This window comes from Mastacembelus armatus, chromosome 4 (assembly GCF_900324485.2).
Source record: "Mastacembelus armatus chromosome 4, fMasArm1.2, whole genome shotgun sequence".
Lineage (NCBI taxonomy): Eukaryota > Metazoa > Chordata > Actinopteri > Synbranchiformes > Mastacembelidae > Mastacembelus > Mastacembelus armatus.
The window spans coordinates 21,272,505-21,291,128 of NC_046636.1; the positions used below are offsets into that span (position 1 = coordinate 21,272,505).

Consider the following 18,624-nt stretch of genomic DNA (forward strand, 5'->3'; position numbering starts at 1 on the left):
TCTTTCAGCTTTGTATCCAGTGTTTGCAGAATGTCCACTGTTAGTTCTGTGTTTTGATGTTACTATAAACTTGAGTTAATGAATAGCTATGTTCTCACTGTGGGTGGTGTTGTACTTAGAAATAATGAATCGTTTATTTAAAAAGGGACAAACTCTGGAGAGGCAGGGAAGGCAAATGCCGATCTATTTAAAATCACGTTCTAGCAAAGCAAATATAAACATTCACAAAGCTAAATGCTGTTCTGAAGCTGAGTTGCAGCAGCCTGAGGCAAGGTGACCTATCAGGTAGGGCACACACCTGCAATTTTATACCTGACCAGTCTGTCTCCAGGCTGTAATAAGTAGCTGAATGGAACCCTAACTGCGCTTTCTCCACCCTCACCTTCAAGCCCTGGAAAGACAGGTCTTTCCTCACTGTGTGACAGGTCTCTCAGTTTCCAGTTTACACAAATAAGAGCTTCGTTAGGCTGATGTGCTCGCAGCGATGGTAGAGGCGAAACCGTACCGGTATGGTCTGATAGCGGCGGGTCTGTGTGTGGTGGCAGTCGGCCTCTTCATCATGACTCAGGAGCGACCACACGTCTATACCACAATGTGCGTTCTGGGTGTCACCATGGTGTGTGTCGGGTCGGTGTGGAGCCTCTGCCAGTGCTACCCTAAGGTAAGTACAGGATGTACGTGTTGGAGAGAAATAAACAGGAAATAATGTCTGATTGCTGCCATGCAAGAATGGATTTGTTAATGGAGAGTGTGTTTGTCAGGTTATTTTGGCTCCTCAGATTCAGGAGAAAAGTCTAGAGGATCTGGTGCGTGCTGATGAAAGGTACTGTTAAACACATACACACACACACTGCCCTAATGGCCCACAGACAAGCGGGAGCTCTTTCAGGCCTTAATGATTCCCTTGTGGTCTGTCTGTGTCTGTATCTCTCAGGATGCTAAGTGACCAACATCCAATGGGCAGACATGGCGACAGCAGCAGTGTAATGTGTCTGGGAATTGGGTGTTGCGGGTCTAATACACTGGAGATATTAATTTTATCATCATTACAGAGAATTTGATGGCAAAATAATGGCAGCAGGGCAGATAAGGGAGGGAACTGAAAGTGATGAAAGGAGGAGACAAGTGGCCTAAAGGCAGTAGCTGAAACGGGCAGATTACATGGAAACATATAAGCGGAGACAGTGAATAAGTAACGCTCTCCCCTCCCTTACTGACTACATTAATACTCCCTTGATTAAAGCACTTCCGGCTCAGTTAGTGCAGTGGCCGGAGGCTGAAAAAGGAGGCTGTACTGTGCGGCTCCTGTGAGTGTTTGCAATTACATCAATGTTCAGATAAAGACATGCATGCTCAGCAAAGCTCCGCCTCAGATTAAAAGACGTACGGAAACGAGGACAAAATGCTGGAACTAGGCGTCTATTTCTGTCTCACCCCTCCTCCCCACTTCTGATTTAATTTTAGGCACGTTGAGGTTCTGCCAGGTTCATGCAGCCAAGAATGGAGTAGCAGCAGACTTCTACCTAAACCCCTGAAAAACCAGTGTCACAGCTGCCCCACACTGCATCTGGTCTGAGGGAAGGACCATCATCAAAAGACCTGTCACCAAAACACTTCATGACAGCAATGGAGGCCCCCTTTTTTATGACTCTGCTGACTGACTATTGTTTTAACAATATTGCATCACTTTCATTGTGAGTACTTGAAGATCCACTTTAGATATTTTTACGAAATATATAAATACCTATAGAACTAATAAAAAAAAGAATTTGTCCTGTACTGTATTTCCATAAAACAAGTTTAGAGAAATACTTATAAGTGACATCTACAATACTACAGTTAACATCTGTGAACCTTTTTGAAAAATTCTGATTAATATGCAAATATCTTTCATTTTTAACAGTTTACCTGTTGAACACATGATTTCTGTCTCTCAGTGTATGAAGGTTTTAAGGAGAAGCAAGACGCCCTTTAAAGTGCTGGGGGCATTAATAAAGCTGATTGTGTTTTGCAGTAGTAGTTCCAGAAGATGGCACTGTTTACTCGAAAACAGTGAGAGAGAGAGAGAGAGAGAGAGAGACTATAGTAAGGGACGAGAGAGTGAGTGACCATGCAGGCACCACCATACACAGATGTATGTGGTATTTCCCTTCTGTAATGTTGGATGACCTGAGAGGCAGCTGGACTTGAGTTTCTCAAAAATCGAAGCTACTGCAGTTCTGAAAAAGGCATGTCTTCAAGAAGTACCTGAAGTACCCTAAATGCACTGCTGGATGACGCCTGGGTCAAGCTCTGCAAATGAATGCAACTCAGTGTGTTTTGTTAAATCCTTCCTTCCTGCAAAATGCTGCACTCTGTTAAACTCGATGATGATGATGATGATGATGATGATGACCTCTGTATGTAATGTAGGACTGTTGTTTAGTTTGTAGTTGTCCATCTGTTTTACATTAAAAGGTGCAAGAATCAACAGGTTCCACTAGGCAGAGCAAAGCATCACACAGTTCAGCTAATAAGGTTGAACGCAAACAATCACAATATCCATTCTCTAACTCTACGAGTTCCCATACACAGTAGTTACAGTACATAACTCCATAGCCACAGTGAACGTATGGATGAGCAGCCTAAGGATCCACTCTGCACTGTCAACAATCCTGAACTCGTACATTTGGTGGGGACGTCTTCAGGGTAAATTCTCTGAGCTGTAAAGCCTCTTCCAGAGGTCTAGATATTGATGCAACTTTTGATTAACAGGCAAAGACGAAGTATTCATGATGGAAAGTGATCACCGCGTGAAAAATCGGTGGAATGTCCCTTTAACGGCTGTTTCAAAATTGACAGTACAAACTAAATGTATTAGGATCATTATAGACAGGAAACATAAACGACTCCCCGTGGTCACGCAATCACGCAGCGCAAGTTTAGGAATAAACACGTGCACGTGCATACAACCCTCCCTTTGCCCCCTTTAAGTTCACACGTTGAACAGCATCAACAAATCAACTTGAACTGATTCAAGCGTTTCCTCAGATTGACACGCGGTAATTACAGGGTAGTTCGAGGGGCCATGAAACATGACTCCTCCACACTAAGGTGTTTTTAACGGAGAACAATCATTCGACACAAAAGCGGTGGCGTGAGCCCCGGAGACGTCAGCAGTCTCCGCCTTCAATTATATGAATCAATTGTTCGATTTTTTTATTTTATTTTCCATAATCAGTAATAGCTGCTTGGAGGCGCTGCCTGGCTGTCAGGCAAACAGGGCGCGCGGCTGACGGAGACACCAAAACATCTGGAGAACTCAGATTGAAATAGAAAAAACTCACATTAGTGGATTTTGCAAAATTAATATTTGTCCTAATCATTTTAGTGGAAAAAGAAAAGTCCGAGAGGTGTGAAGAATGCGTCTCACCTTAGTCTGGACTGGCTGGGCGCTGTGTTTGTGTGCGTCTTTGGCCGTGAGCGCGCAGGACTACGCCGAGGACGGTGAGATGATCCTGGAGCTGATCCGTGAGGACGGGAGTCAGCCTGAAACCGGAGCCGAGCCCGCCGCGGAGCTCCTCAGGTGCAACAAGGTAAAATGATTAGACCAGGGCTATTAAGGCGCATCTGATCCGGACTGTTACTGCTTGTTTTTACCTAAGTTTGAGCACCTGAGTCTTAAGTCTTAAGAAATTAGAGCAGAGTTCACTCTATTAATGAAAGATTTTCAGGGCGATGGGCTGATCCAGAAAATGCAAGTTATGTTGAAAAGGATACAGGCTGAGACTAAGCTACATTTAAATAAAATCATTTTATTGTGCATCATTATTCGGAAAATGTTCTTCAGTTAAGGTGACTAGAAAATAAATGATTATCCACTGCAATGTATTGAACATCATTTTAAATAGCTTTTTGCATTTCTGCAAAGCACCTGTGGTGTATGCTCTGTGTTGTGCTGCAGGCAGCATGGCGCATGCCCGGACAGTACCTGGTTATACTGCGCCAAGGGACGCACGAATCGCAAGTCCAAAGGACCATTAGGAGACTCAGAGCTAAAGCAGCCAGGAGAGGGGACCTCGTGGAGATCCTGCAGACCTACTCTGGAGCTCTGCGCGGCTTCTTGGTCAAGATGAGCAATGACGTCCTTGGCCTGGTAACGACAATCATCTAAGATGATAAATGACTTCAACTTAAGTAGAATATAACATAATATTCTGCAGTTGTAACACGTGTTAAGCAAAATAAGGATAAAACATTGAAAGGTTAGAATTTATTTTGAAGTAAATAAAATGAAAATATTAGAAGATAAAAATGATCGAATCAATATGTGTATAGATCATATGGAGTGTGAATTAAAGTGGGTCTAAGATAGATCCTGGGGAATACCACAAAAAAAGAGGGTCCTATTGGACCAATTTAGACTTACAGCACTGATTCGCCTGAGGTTTTCAGATACCTGATTGTTCAATTACACTATAGGACATGTGTCCATCACTGTATTATTAGAATTATTTAATACTTGAAATGGTGGATAGTATTTAAAATCAAAAAACAAAACACGCATAGGTTCAAGAAGTTACAAAAGTTTGCCCTCTAACATGGCATTGTCGTTTTACAAGTTCCTGTGCGGGTTTTAACTTATTAACTGAACTTAACATAAGTAACTAATTATACTAATTGAGAGATACAATGACATTGGATTGTATTCCTTTCAGGCCATGAAGCTCCCTCATGTCCACTACATAGAGGAGGACTCATCCATCTTTGCTCAGAGCGCCCCCTGGAATCTCCAGAGGTTACTGCAGCCTCATGGCCACATCTGTGAAAACGGAACCTACCGGCCTCCCAGTGAGTTGGACTCTGTCTCTGACACACCCACATAAACACAAATCTGAAGTAATTATAATCCAACTCTAAACACTGTCTCTATTCTGCAGATGATGGAAGGATGGTGGAGGTGTACCTGATGGATGGCAGTGTTCAGAATTCTCACAGAGAGGTCGAAGGCCGAGTGCTCATCACAGACTTCAACAATGTCCCTGATGAGGATGGAGTCAGAGTTCATAGACAGGTAGCACACACAAAGGAAATACTTGCAGCTCGGGAACAAAGCATTCACACTCGTAGATCTGCGGCACTTTCAGCCTTCTCTCCCCTGCAGGCAAGTCAGTGTGACAGTCACGCCACACATGTGGCAGGGGTTGTGAGTGGATCTGACTCAGGTGTTGCTCGAGGGGCGGGAATCAACCTGGTCCGTGTGCTCAACTGTCAAGGCAAAGGGACAATGTCAGGAGCTCTGGCGGGTAGGACTCCCTCTGAACTGTTGTATTAAGGACTGCAGATTATTATGCCAGGCAACACCTCCTGTTACTGATATTTCAATACTTATTTGGACATCCATGTCTCTTCCCCTCAGGTATAGAGTATGTTCGAGCAACTTTACTGGCCCGTCCAGTGGATGCTGTGGTTGTTTTGCTGCCTTTCATTGGTGGCTTCAGTCGTTCTTTAAACACAGCCTGTCGGGATCTGGTGGCTAACAGAGCTGTGGTCGTTGCTGCTGCAGGGAACTTTAGAGATGATGCCTGCCTCTACTCACCTGCCTCAGAGCCCGAGGTTACTTAGCACATTATCTGAAGAGCTTGATGAATGCATTCACACAGAGCATTTACCTTAGCTTTTCTTGTGTGTGCAGCTCATCACAGTAGGAGCAGTGAACTCAGCAGACCAGCTCATGTCACAGGGAGCAGGTGGTACCAACTTTGGCCGTTGTGTCGACTTGTTTGCACCAGGTGATGACATCGTCAGTGCCAGTAGTGACTGCAGCACCTGTTTCACCTCCCGTAGCGGAACCTCCCAGGCTGCTGCTCACGTTGCCGGTGCCCACACACACACACACGCACACACACACACACACACAGAAACACACACACATACCTGAAGTAAAATCACCAGTATGTGAAACTGGGTAGCAGAAGTAAGTACTTTCTATTTGGGTTTGTACGTGTGTAGGTATAGCAGCAGTGATGCTGTCATCCAGTCAGAACATGTCACCGGTGCAGGTGCTCCAGATGATGCTGCATTACTCCATCAGCAACACGATCAACCTCCTCTCTCTGTCTGAAACACATCAGCTCACTACCCCAAACCTGGTAGCAGCCATGCCTCCTGAAAACAACTCAGGTTGGTCACACACAAAGACAAACATAACAGAAAAATACACATATATGTATTTGTACTTCTATGGGACAGTATTACCATGTGTGTGCAGATGGGGAACTTCTGTGTCGGTCAGTTTGGTCAGAGAGGTCAGGGGTCGCGAGTATAGACAGGGCTATCAGTCGCTGTCGTCAGGGGGAGGAGATGATGGGCTGCAGCAGCTACGCTCCTGATGGAGTCCGTGTGGGAGAGACTATCAGGGTGAGTTCAAAAGAACCTGTCATTACAGCTAAATCTAAAGTTCATAAACATTAAAGGCTGTTAAACCCTCACCTCTGTGTTTACAGATGAACAGTGGGCAGATGGAGTGTGTTGCCCATAATGGACCAGGGGGTAAAGGTGTGTATGCTGTGGCGCGTTGCTGCATGATAGGGGGTCTGCAGTGCGTGGTCCATGTTAGCTCTGATCCCGGCCAAGACGCTGAGTGTGTGGATCCACAGCACCACCTGACTGGTATGTTGTGTATGTTGCAGTTTAAACAGTACAAGTACATCTGTCCAGAAACTTACTCATCCTGTAGGGTTTAAAGGAATAGTTTGACATTTTAGGAAATGTAGCTTTTTTTTTTTGTTTACTTGTTGATAGTTGGATGAGAAGATTAAAACCACTCTCAATGTTAAATAGAGATGTTAGTGTAGCTTAGTACATGGAGAAACATCAGGCTCTGTCCATTGGTGGCAGAATTATTACCATGGATTATTGGATTTTATGTTTATTTATTAATTAACTGATATGTTTTCACTCTTTGGTAGAGAATAAATAAGATATAACATGTTAATGCAGAAGTGCTGAATAATTTACTTACCTGTAGACTGAGCTAGGGTGGTGCTCACCTCAAGTTCATTCCTGATAGGTGACGATGATATGATACGTAATGAAGAGACGTAAGCGCTATCTAGTAACAACAATGCAAATACTGTATGGCTATTCCTTTGGCACATGACATGTTAAGAGACATCAGTCAAAGTATTTGAAAATACTCACAGCACTGAATATAAATGGTCCTTAAAACCAGGTACAAGCTTTTAATGTATTTAGACCACCTTGGTCACTTAGGCCTGTTACCATGGCAATCACTGTGAAGGGAAACTATACTCCCAACCAGCAGAAATACCAGCTATGAGTTTTGTAAAAAGAGCAGGCTTCTGTTAGAACACTTAAATGATTTGTTGCTGCACATCAGATTCCTCATTTCCTATCATCATGCTGATTTGCATATGGGGGAATCACTAATGGACCATGTTTTAAAACTTAAACTCACATAAACATGCAGCTCTCTCCTCTCCAGGGTGTACATCATGGTCCCCTACTGAAACCTTGTCTGACTCCCGACCGCATCACGGTAATCAGAAGCGTTGCATTGTGACGGATGGGGCGACATCACACGCTGTGTGCTGCCATGCTCCATCTCTGCAGTGCCACCTGTTGGAGAATGTATCAGCTGATAAGGACCAGGTGAATCACGTATATACAAACAGAGATATCTTTAAAGAACATATCCTTAAATTCCCCTCCAGACTCTGATCCTCAAACATCACTGTTGTTCTCTCCCAGGCCGAGTTGTCCTGCCCTTCTGGTTGGTCTCTGACAGACTGTAGTGCTGTTTCCCAGGGCTCTGCTATCTTGGGGCCAGTTGCTAAGGGCAACAGCTGCCGTGTCCGCAGCGCCCCAGGAGCTCATGGGGCAGCAGGCATCGCTGTATGCTGTCGTGTCAGACTGCCAGAGAAACCCTCCACAACTCCTCACTAATGCACTCTCAAATAATTTTGATGCTTAACTCCCTAATGAGATGTTGTCTTACATCAGTGTTAATGCCCTTAGACTCAGTGCAAAATACATCTTAACACCTAACATTAATGTGTGACTGGAAGTGTGTGTTTCAGTGGTTGGATGAGGTCAAAATATGACCCAGAGGTTTGTATAATGTAATCAAGTATTTTTCTATCTTTTTACAAAACAAATAAAGAGGTTTCAAGAACATATTTGTTATTAAATAATGGCAGTAATGTAGCATTGGTCTGACATAATGTACGTATGCTCTTTGTGAAATGATAAACAGGTTAATTGAAGCAATTCGACTATAATCATTTTGGACAGTTACATGTACTGATTGTAATGAAAGACACCCTGCATTAGCTTGAATAAACAACTGAGCTGGATACAGTTACACAAAAGCAAGACTAAGATAGGTTGTACATGTGTGAGGCATTGTCAGCTGTGACTGTAGGTGGATGGTGTCTCAGTCAGGCAGCGGCTCAGGTAATCAGCCTGATTAGCAGCTTGATTAAAAGGCCAGTAATTTTCTGCTCGCTTTGTTTTTTCTCTCCAGTTGGGCTAAAACAGCAGGTGCTCACATACAACACATACAAGCTAAGTAAATTATTATTATTTTTTTTTACTTTAACTTTCCTGCTTGAATGAAACACATCTTTTTGTCCTCACAACTGAATTGCATTAAGGTGTCAGTCAAAATAAATGGTCCAAAAAAAAAAAAAAAAGTCTGTGCCATGACAACCAAACGCTGGACATATCCTGGTTGTTACTGAGTTACTGATGGACACAGGTGGATGACAGTTTGGAGGTCGACACAGGAACTCTACTTCACACTACCAGCTGTGGTGAGTGGAGTGGTGTTACTGCAACAGGGAATCTGATATTACTGCTAAATTGATACAACTCTTCATGACCTATATTTTTCAAGTAAATTATTTTTTTAAGGATATTAACAACTGCAAGAGAAACCAATTAAATGGACCTTACTTGAATAACCTTTCACAGTGTAGTTCGATATAAGATGATGTTCAAAAGTACAAATGTGCCAATAATATTAAAGTTCTCTTGAAATAAAGTAGTGAATGTGCAAGCACGTATAAAAACAATGTTTAAAAAAAAGGTTGTGCATTCCAGTTTATTTTATATCAAATTTCCCCTTTGACCAAACTCTGATGTACAAATTAAAACTGAGGTTTAACATGCGTTACAGATTCCTGCGATGGCAGCAGTGAATTTTCAAAATTGAATGACAGTAAAAACCCGTATAGTTTTCAATCCCTTCCCACGCACTTGCCCATCCCTCCCTGCATCCCAGGATTAAAACAAATGATTGCTTTGAAGATTTTCTGTCTGTATTTAAAAAAAAAACAAACAAACAAAAAAAAAAAAAAAACAGTTGTGGTGACGTGGCAGAGGTGCAAACCAAGGAGAGATGCTCAGCGGATTGCCATGGCTATGTATCACTTGGCACAGACTGCATGCAGCTCCATCAGAAAGCACGTAACCAGCCACAGAGAAGGGGCGATGGTTGTGACAGTAAGTGCCAATGACCAAATTACACAGCAGGCAAGCAGAGGGGGCTGTTTTTTTTTTTTCCTCCATCACACAGAAAAGACAAACTTCATCACCACTCACTGCCACACATGCAAACGTGCCGGAGTGCACGACGTGACATTCACATCTAGTGAAAGAGAGAAGATAATGAAGTGGGGGTGGGTGGGGAAGCGTGGAAGGACTAAAACAGAGTCGTACCTCTCCTCAGGATCTGAGGATGCAGAGGAATCTAAGGGGAAAACTATTTTGTATGATTGCTTCATAGGTCCTTGCACTGTAAACATTGACCTGTCAGAGCTGAGAGTGACTCTGCTAAGCTAGTTTAGGCTCATGTCTTCAGCACAATTAGAAACTATCTAGCATAAATCAGCGTCTACAAAGTTTCTCTGCTTGAGTGCAGAGTGAAAAGAAGCAGCATTTCAACCCTTACCAAAACCCTGTCCTGTCACTTAAACCCTGTTTCATTAGGGCAGAGGTCACATCCCCACCCTCCCCACTCACACACAGAATTAGCAACCAACAGTGACATCCCTACAATCCTTCGTCACAACGCACAGCAGACACTTTCCCCATTTTATCTGGGGTTTAATGGGGATGAAGAAGCCCTGTCTCCTACCGCGAGACAATTTGAGCACAGGAGACATTGGATTGGTGCTGCAGTGAGGACAGGTGGAGCAGACATTAACACCCCCCCTCCCCTCCAGAGGAGTGATGGTACAGTGTCAGAGGAGGGGGAAGCGGACAGATCTGGAGGTTAAGGCACTTCCAAGTCTCCCGATGACTGGAGCAGGGATGAAGGGTACACGGCCACTGTCCTCGAGCAAAACTAGAGCTACATTTGGGTTCAGCTCCTCTGTTTCCAAAGACAGACAAAAGCAAAAAGGCAAAGCAAAAAGAAAACTCCATTGGAAAAAAAAACAAAAAAAACCTGATAAACAGAGGTAACAGTGACGCAAGGAGGACCTGTTGTGTTTGTGAGTGAAGTGAATGATGCTTGCACGTTTTTCACAAACTATATCTTAATGTGTTATTCTTCGTGTGTGTTTGTGTAACCTTGGCACCTAAAAATAAAACATGCTCCTGAGCTCCCCCTCTGTCTGGGTACTGACAGCCCACCATGACTGACCTGCGTGCTTCCAGATCAGCTTTTCTTGCATAAGGCTTGGGCCCCCAGACATCCTCTCTGATATTCACTTCATCCAGAGTCAAAGTGTCAAAGGAAATAAAACACAGCAATGAGAATAATAAAATCCAGCACATGAGAGGCTGCCTGTCAGCAAGAAGTTGTTGTGAGAGTGCTGACCATGGCACTGCTTTTTCCAGATTTGCTGAGGGCCTGGATCTGTCCTGTTTCTAGGACATGGCCAGCCCTGAACTGCATCCCCGTGGCTACACTGTGGTCAGCAGGGGTCAAAGGTTATGTCACAGGCAGAATGGCTTGCTATCAGGGCTTCAGTGTGTCTGCATAAGTGGCACTCAGAATAGAATTTAAAAGCAAAAAAGGAAGAGGACATGAGCGCGAGGAGCCTCTAGAGGAACAGACCAATGCGGCCGCACGTCACAATAGACTGGGCTGGACTATAAAGTGCATACTGAACCCCACTTTGCTCCCAGGTGTGTGTGTGGAGGTGTTCCTGTACACGTGCACGTGTGTGTCTCTAAGTTCCTCTAGAGCAGCTAACCTGACCTCTTGCAATTTGCATGGCTGTGGAGAACAACACAGGAGACTTTAAAATATTATCTTACACTGGAAATTACACCTATGGAACAAATCTTTACAATATGAATACATCTATGTAGATACATTGGCAAATATGAGCAGAAAATTGTTAAAACACAACCCAAACCCATCCTCCACCTTGCTGTCATTCTGACTGAATGAAAAAATAAAAGGATAAACTGAAGTCATCCGTGACTGTGGAAGGTTTTTGTTCTTCCCACTGTAATCAACTCTGCTGCTCTTAATGATAATGCATCTCCATCATCGCCTTGGCTGCTTTGAAAGGAAGTAATTTACGATTTATTCATAGCTCCTTCGTTGCCGTAGCGACCAAGAGAGTGAGTGTTCTGATTGGCTTGTTGTGAAGTCCTAGAAGTCCTGACCAATCAGAGGTGAAGTGCAGCCCTTTCAGTTGGCTGCCTGGAGTTGTGCCGCCTCTCATTTGGAGGGATCCTGCTGGTTGGAGGATCTAGGGGTCCACATCTTCTAGATCACTTTTTGAATCGCCGAGCATCATGGGAGACTCTGACCCCTGGGAAAGAGAAAAGTTGCACATTCACTATGACAAGAGAAATTTGCACTTCTTGATTTTTTTTTTTTTTAAAAAAAAAAGGTGATTTGTCCATGTGCTTTGCAATGGCAGTGGGATTATTTTGTTCAGCACTGGCTGTGTGCAGTATTCACTCTGACAAGCTTGTGTTGTGTGGGCATCCTGACAGGCACAACAGGAGACAGAAAAATGAAGCGATGTCAAATCCAGCACTAATAACAGCCGTGGGAGGTAACAAACTGCCTTTACAGCTCTTGACAGAATCTGCTGAGATGTTCCATTTTTGTTCAGTTCCTCTTTGTTTGACTGTGTGAGCTGAGCATGTGCTGCTGTAACAAGATGAGTCATGCAAGAAGCCCAGTGTGCTGAAGCAGCTAGTAGGGACTCGGTTGAGGACGCTACCTGTCGGAGGCTGCGGTCGGCGTTTTCATTGGCTGGACTGCCATCAGAACCGTTACTGCTGCCAGACTGCTCCTTCTCATTTAATAATGCTGTGGCATAGGCCAAGGTATCCTGCAGTTTATGACACACACAGTTACACACAAGTGAGTGAGGCTGAGCAGAGTAGAAAAATACATAGCAAGTATTTGTGTGTGGATCTGTAGGGGGTCATATCATGTTTATATATGGTATTTGTGTGTGTGTACCTGTGCGGAGATGGTGCGCTGGAAGGTTTTATTGGTGGAGGTCTCATTGGAGACATTGCTCTGTGGAGTCCAGTAATGTTCTGTCATCTGAGGCCAGAGGGAATATGATTAAACAAGACGATATAGGATAGTAAAAATATTTTGTCACAGTGTAGTAAATGTAACTCTACAGTTGTCTGGAGACACATTCAACATTTATCTAGTTGGGTTGATACACTAGTTATTAAAAGTGATGTATACATGGTTAAAAAAAAAAAAGATATGAATGTAATGGATAAATATGACTGGAATAGTTAGCTAACAGTAATACATAAATGTAATGAATCTAGGACCGAAATATATTAAATACACAAATACTTCAAGTATTACACAAATAAATATGAACTTGACCAAAAACCCTAAACATTTCAACTGTAAAAATATTAAAAAATAACGAATTATTTACACACAACAGTTTTAAGCAACATTTAGTGTTTAAGCATGCCTTTTTCTGTAGCCACTGTACTGCCCAGCTCCAGTGACCAGATAAATCTTTGAAGTAATCCTTAGCTGGAGGGCACCTGGTGAAGTGGGGAGGGGGGAACAAAAACAAATGAGGCTTAAAATTCTGTTGCTCCGTTACTTCATCAACGAAAAATCAAAGAAAAACTGCCCAAATTGATGTGCATGTAGAAAATGTACTTACTTCTGAGCTAATGTGACTAGGAACTTCACACACTGGTAGCAGCGCCTGCTATCCACGTTGTTGCTCTGGTGCATCAAAGCTGTGACAAGAAACCATTCAAATCTTTATACATTCATTTAATTAACCTAATACTGTAAAGTGGCATAGAACTGATGATTTTAAGAAGAACAACATTACAGTATGGGTGGTTGTTTTACCCCCTGCTGTACCAGCTGGCGTGACAGTAAGACATACCTAACAGGCCTTTCTCTGACTCAAACGCATACTTGAGTCTCTGGGATTGTAGAGGGTCTTCCACTACCTGACAAAGAAGATGTGACTCATGTTAGGAACAAAGAGTGATCATCCAATTATGAAACATCAAAAGGTGAAGGGATGCTGACAACAGTCACTGACTAGTAGCTCCTGCAGCATGTGGAAAACGTTCTTCAGTTCATGAGGTGGAGCAGTCTCCAGCTGGGTCTGCAACACAAGACGATTTTAAAACGGGGAATACTTCTCATTGCTCAAAAGACTGTTCGCTCTGAAAGCTGCTTTTATGAGCTTTTATGAGCTTTTAAAAGCTTTTTTTTTTTTTTTTTTTTTACCTTGAGTAACTGCAGCACACCCAGGGAGAAAGGCTCGTTACAGTACGAGCAGTAGGTCACCATCTCCATCAGAACAGACAGGGGCCCTGACAACTCACGCATGGCAAACATCACCTGGTAAATATTCACAAAGAACACAAAACAGAACATTAATCAAACCACTTTGAGAATTTTGATTTTTGTCCTGATAAACACAATCACAATCCCCTCATAAAATCTGAAAATGTTAGAATACTGTAAGCAGTTGGGTTTGTATATTTGTACCTCTAGAAGGTAAGGTTGTCCCTCTGGAGTGAAGAGAGAGGTCAGGATGTCTGTGTGGAGGGGGAGGAGTGGGGTGGAGGATGTGACACTACTCACACACAGCTTAAAGCCTCCTGGAGCTACAAGGGACAATAGGTGACAAATAAAGAGTTGGACCGCAAGTGGAAAAAGACCAATTATGCTGTGTGTGAAAAAAAGATTTGAGTCTCTGACCCTGCGTCTGCTGGGAGCTGAGGTCAGAGTGCAGAGTGATGAAAGCTAGAGTGCTGTGCAGGTGAAGAAACTCCCGAGCCTGAGCTGGACTCCACCGCCGATTCTATAGACACAAACAGAAATATTAATAAACAATACAAAACTACATTTAGATTTTAGACATTTCCTGGATGATTATTTTCTAAGCAATAAACAACAAACAAAGAATCTTGAGTGAAAAAGTGCAGGGGTCAAAGTTTTACTGTATCTGAATGCAGTCATACACTATACGTTATGCAGTTCTACCTGATTGTTCTGCCTATTGGGTCCTAGCAGAAAGATGAGCATCCGGCGATAAGCTGAGTGTTTCAACAACAACTGACAAGGACCACAACCCTGAGAGAAGAGAGAAAACAGAAACAGAAAACGTTCAGGAAATTGTTTATTTCATTTGATTATTTCTACTTTTAACATTACAGGCTGCAGAAAAGTCTAAAACTGCTTCTCTGTTGATGGCTCATTACCCTCTGTGCAAAGTTACTGAAGAGGCTGAAGTACTGCGCGCAATTTTTCACATTCTCTGGAACATCTTTGTCCAGTAAGGAAAGAAGTGCGTCAGTAAAACTGTCCAACCCTGGATCTCCAAAGTGAAGCGCGCTCTCCAGAGTCTTTTCGAGGATGGATGCTACTACCACCCTCACCTCCCTCACGCTGCACTCCAACAGACAAACCCTAATTATGGAGAGATAAAAGGAGATAAAAGTCACGATGAACTGTAAATGCTCAGCAGAATGAAAGGAACTGAACATGAAATGCAGAAAAACATAACTCTCATTTGAACATATTATGTGATTATCATAAGTAGGTTTTAAGAGTACAGAAACAGCAAAGAGGATAGCCCTGGAAAAAAGGGAGATCAGTCAAAAACACCATTTGCGTGGGAGAAAACACTTCAGTCTTGAGACAGCTGAGTACAACACTCAGGGAAGAGGCAGAGGTGTCATGTTGCCAAAAACGTCTGATGTTGGACAACCAATCATGTTACAACCATATGATCACCCCATTCCCAAACAGTATTAAAAGACAACACCTTTCCCACACTCACATGCGCTTTGGGGGAGTGGATCCTGGCTCTAAATATTTACATTCCACAGCCAATCAGCAGCGAGTCAGTGAGCAGCACAGGTGTTCAGTGCAGATACAACTATAACCATGTTTTAAAGAACTCCAGAGGCTAAAATGACCTAGTATGCTGTTCTGAATTTAAAATTTATTACAACTCTGTTTGTATCAGGTAAATATGTGAGAAGACAAGACGAGAGAGAGAGAGATAAAGAGAGAGAGAGATAAAAAGAGAGAGAGAGAGCTCAGTGACAGCAGCAGCTTTACCTGGGTGGAATTACTTGACCCTGGCCAAAAAGCTTGATGTGCATTGATTAGAGTGAGAACAGCAGGGGCAGCTGCCAAGTGTGTAGTATCACATATCAGCCACAGAAATGCTGCAGTGACTAAACCCAGGAGTAGCTGCAGTGATTTTGCTTCATCATTTCTGCAACATGAGCAGCAGCACAGAAAAGGCTGTCTCACTAATGCACTGACAAATTAGAAAAATATTTCCTGCAGCAGGTGGACAGAAGACTGTGCCGTTTGTAACAAGATCAACTTTAGTAATGTCGCTTATAAAACTAGGAATAAATTAGGAATAAATGAGTTTTGCTGTTTCTCTCTTCCCTATAGAAGGCTTATTTACAGTACTTACCATTTAAATCACATTAAATAAGTAAGAAATAAATAAATAAATGAGGTAGCTAACAAGTACTGACCTGATGATCTCTCGCCCCTCTGGTCCAACCAGATACTGCACCATCCACTGGCATGCTTCGCTGCTCTTAGACAGCAGCACTTCCACAGTGGCCATCCACTCCTCTGTGTCCACCCTGCAGGAGGTACAGGTTTAATGACACACTGTAAAACATATATATATATATATATATATATATATATATATATATATATATATATACATACATACACAGAAGGTGTGTGTGTTTGTGTGAATAAAATGTCAGTGTGTGCGCGTGTGTGTATGTACATACCGGAGTTTCTTTTTGGTGTGCAGGTAGGTGTGGAAGAGAAAGTGAACAGCCAGCTGGAGACTCTCTTTGGCCATAGGTTGGTAGTCTGGATGCTTCAGTTTTGTCTGTAATACACATAGTCAGTTTCTGAAAACTGATAATTACACTGAATGATTTCTCACTGTGCAGTTTAGCATTGCTGCTGTAAAATAAACACCGTGAAGATCTTCAGACAAACTAGACAAAAATAGGATACAAACTTTAAGAGAAAATATAGTTTGAATTCTGACTATAAAAGTTGTGTCTTGTAAAGAACCACAGGTTCTATACAAAGCTAGCATCTGGTTGTACTGAATCAAAGTAGTAAAATAGAAATAAAACGAGTCAGGGAAAACAAAAACCGCAACATACTGCATTGACAGATGCCAAGGAGAGGGTGAAGTTGAAGTAGTCGCTGTTGTAGACGTCTCTGTTCCTCATAAACTTCAGATTCTCATCTCTCACCATCTGCACAATAAACAAGCAGATGTCAGATGTCTGATCTCTAAGATAAATCTCCTTCTGTGACCACTAGAACAAATGTTATAAACCGACTGTATTGTGGCTAAGCTGAACACAGGCAGCTTGCCGCCACTTTACCTGGTAGATGCTGGCAGGCATTTTCTCTACAAACAGGCCCTTCTTCTCCCCCTTACGGACCAGGCGGGTGAGGAGGGTGAGGCGGTCATTGTTGGCCCTTGGTGGGCGAGGAGAGGACTGTGGGGAAATATCAGGAGAGGATGGTGCAGACCTGGGAAATATAGAGACAACAAAGATGATTGATATGAGGGTGTGGACTGACTACGTTTATTAGAATTGATAAGAAGGCAAGTTTTTATATGGTTAGGACAAAAATGCTTAAACCCAAAGGGTCTGACAGGTTCTAAACACTAAATTGGACAGGAGCCCTGAATGGCAGCGCTAAATGAAAATGTACACATGACCAAGTGAGGATGCATGTGAGGTGAATAGAGAACATGGTGGAATAGTAACTCACAGTGAAAGGTCCTCAGCTTCTTGCCTCATGATGCTGACTCGACTTTTTTTGGGCAGGACAGGTGAGTTCTGGTCGCTGATCTTCTGATAGAACAACATGTATGCGTTCCAATACCTCCTCCGCATATCTGGGTATGGGTTGGCTACACATGCACAAAGACACACATCAGGGCTACTCTGTGCTCCTCATGAAAATCTGTGATTTGGTTAGGTTTCACATATCTTTTGCACAAATGTTAGCTTAGGCATGTTACATACACTGGTCATAAACTTTGGGGCGGTACTCTCCTCCAAAGCACTCATACTCCAGAGTCTCATCATTCATTTCAAACTCCTCCACCATGTTGTCATTGAACTTGTACCACCGACCTCGGGAAGTACCACTGAGAGAGAGAAAGACAAAGATCGAGAAAGGTCAAAGGGGGAGTTTTAGAGAGAAAATTTAAATGAAAATATAATTTAAAACAGATTACCGGTAATCAGAATTTGCTACTTTAGGAAACTCAGTCTCAACTGAAATAATAATGTATAATAAGATGAGATTGTACAGCTATGTGCATATACCATGCTAGACAACAGCATACATTATCAGAAAACCGTGGTGGAGATTTGCCACCACGATGAAGTAATGCCCACCTGTGGCCATCCTGACTGGTGGCTGTCATTGTCTAAATTTCTATTCAACATAAAGGACACCCATCTAGGACATGTCTAATTTGCTGGAAAGATCAATATCCTGAGAAGAAACATTCTCTATTGTAAGCTTAACTGGGGAGAGGAACAATTGAGAGAGAGAACGGGGTCCAAATATTAGCTCCTGTGGTCTTGTTACATTCAGTGAGCATTCCTGGTTTCCAGAGCCAGACACCTGGAGATGTTTACAAACTAAACCAGGAGCCCACACAAAGTCTCATGCTGCCTGAAGGAGGTCCTCTAAACTCCACCGGGAAAACTAAAGCAACGGATCAACGTGTTCCACTCATTAGTGTTTATGTGCTTGGAAAATAGGAACAGCAGCTCCTTCGATCACACTGAACATTCAGTTTTGGATTTTCAGAGAAGAAAAGTCTTAAGGACTTATATAAGGAAGGCACAGAGCAACCTCTGACTGCAGTGTTTCTTACCGTCTGTCTTTAATGAAGGAGTAGTAGTGACCAGCATGCGCCTGACCACTGTGGACAACAACTCCCACGAGCTCGTAGTTCTCAGAAATTGTGACTTTCTTCCTGGGTGACCCTCCTGAGGTCCCATCACCCCGCCCCTCGCCCCCCTCTCCGCTGCAGTCTTGGCGAGCCATTCCAGAGGCGGTGTAGGGCTCCATGTTCAGCACCCAGGGAAACTGCA

The 18,624-nt window shown here is 43.0% G+C and overlaps 3 protein-coding genes across 7 annotated transcripts in view; 2 read left to right on the top strand and 1 right to left on the bottom strand.

Moving 5' to 3' along the window:
* The first annotated feature begins 207 nt into the window (after nt 1-207).
* On the top strand, nt 208-2,470 carry bsnd (barttin CLCNK type accessory subunit beta). 2 transcript variants are annotated; one of them, XM_026305581.1, is made up of 4 exons: nt 208-285; nt 390-661; nt 762-823; nt 1,465-2,470. In XM_026305581.1, exons 2-4 carry the CDS (start codon nt 485-487, stop codon nt 1,574-1,576), a joined length of 351 nt encoding a protein of 116 aa, XP_026161366.1. In that variant the 5' UTR covers nt 208-285; nt 390-484; the 3' UTR covers nt 1,577-2,470. The 2 variants fall into 2 exon arrangements, with proteins under 2 accessions (XP_026161366.1, XP_026161365.1); XM_026305580.1 differs by having other exon boundaries at nt 208-661.
* pcsk9 (proprotein convertase subtilisin/kexin type 9) lies at nt 1,581-8,111 on the top strand. 2 transcript variants are annotated; one of them, XM_026305579.1, is made up of 13 exons: nt 1,581-1,694; nt 3,371-3,575; nt 3,944-4,135; nt 4,698-4,830; nt 4,920-5,053; nt 5,144-5,285; nt 5,399-5,595; nt 5,675-5,858; nt 5,992-6,162; nt 6,251-6,399; nt 6,486-6,651; nt 7,487-7,653; nt 7,753-8,111. In XM_026305579.1, the coding sequence occupies exons 2-13, from the start codon at nt 3,402-3,404 to the stop codon at nt 7,945-7,947; spliced, it is 2,004 nt and encodes a 667-aa protein (XP_026161364.1). In that variant the 5' UTR covers nt 1,581-1,694; nt 3,371-3,401; the 3' UTR covers nt 7,948-8,111. The 2 variants fall into 2 exon arrangements, with proteins under 2 accessions (XP_026161364.1, XP_026161363.1); XM_026305578.1 differs by lacking the exon at nt 1,581-1,694 and having other exon boundaries at nt 3,142-3,575; nt 7,753-8,110.
* Nucleotides 8,112-9,090: 979 nt separating this feature from the next.
* Nucleotides 9,091-18,624, bottom strand: part of usp24 (ubiquitin specific peptidase 24) — a 29,438-nt gene continuing 19,904 nt past the window's right edge. For 2 of the 3 annotated variants that reach the window (XM_026304883.2, XM_026304882.2), the window contains 19 exons: nt 18,405-18,619; nt 17,539-17,663; nt 17,282-17,423; nt 16,885-17,035; nt 16,657-16,752; nt 16,267-16,370; nt 15,994-16,107; nt 14,695-14,902; nt 14,477-14,566; nt 14,192-14,294; nt 13,979-14,097; nt 13,715-13,828; nt 13,524-13,589; nt 13,362-13,428; nt 13,128-13,206; nt 12,927-13,002; nt 12,443-12,529; nt 12,198-12,308; nt 11,715-11,777 (listed from right to left, as the gene is read on the bottom strand). In XM_026304883.2, the coding sequence (XP_026160668.1) occupies nt 11,715-11,777; nt 12,198-12,308; nt 12,443-12,529; nt 12,927-13,002; nt 13,128-13,206; nt 13,362-13,428; nt 13,524-13,589; nt 13,715-13,828; nt 13,979-14,097; nt 14,192-14,294; nt 14,477-14,566; nt 14,695-14,902; nt 15,994-16,107; nt 16,267-16,370; nt 16,657-16,752; nt 16,885-17,035; nt 17,282-17,423; nt 17,539-17,663; nt 18,405-18,619 (2,130 nt within the window). Of the gene's footprint in view, nt 11,778-12,197; nt 12,309-12,442; nt 12,530-12,926; nt 13,003-13,127; nt 13,207-13,361; nt 13,429-13,523; nt 13,590-13,714; nt 13,829-13,978; nt 14,098-14,191; nt 14,295-14,476; nt 14,567-14,694; nt 14,903-15,993; nt 16,108-16,266; nt 16,371-16,656; nt 16,753-16,884; nt 17,036-17,281; nt 17,424-17,538; nt 17,664-18,404; nt 18,620-18,624 lie in introns of all 3 variants that reach the window. The other variant, XM_026304881.1, reaches the window with a different exon arrangement.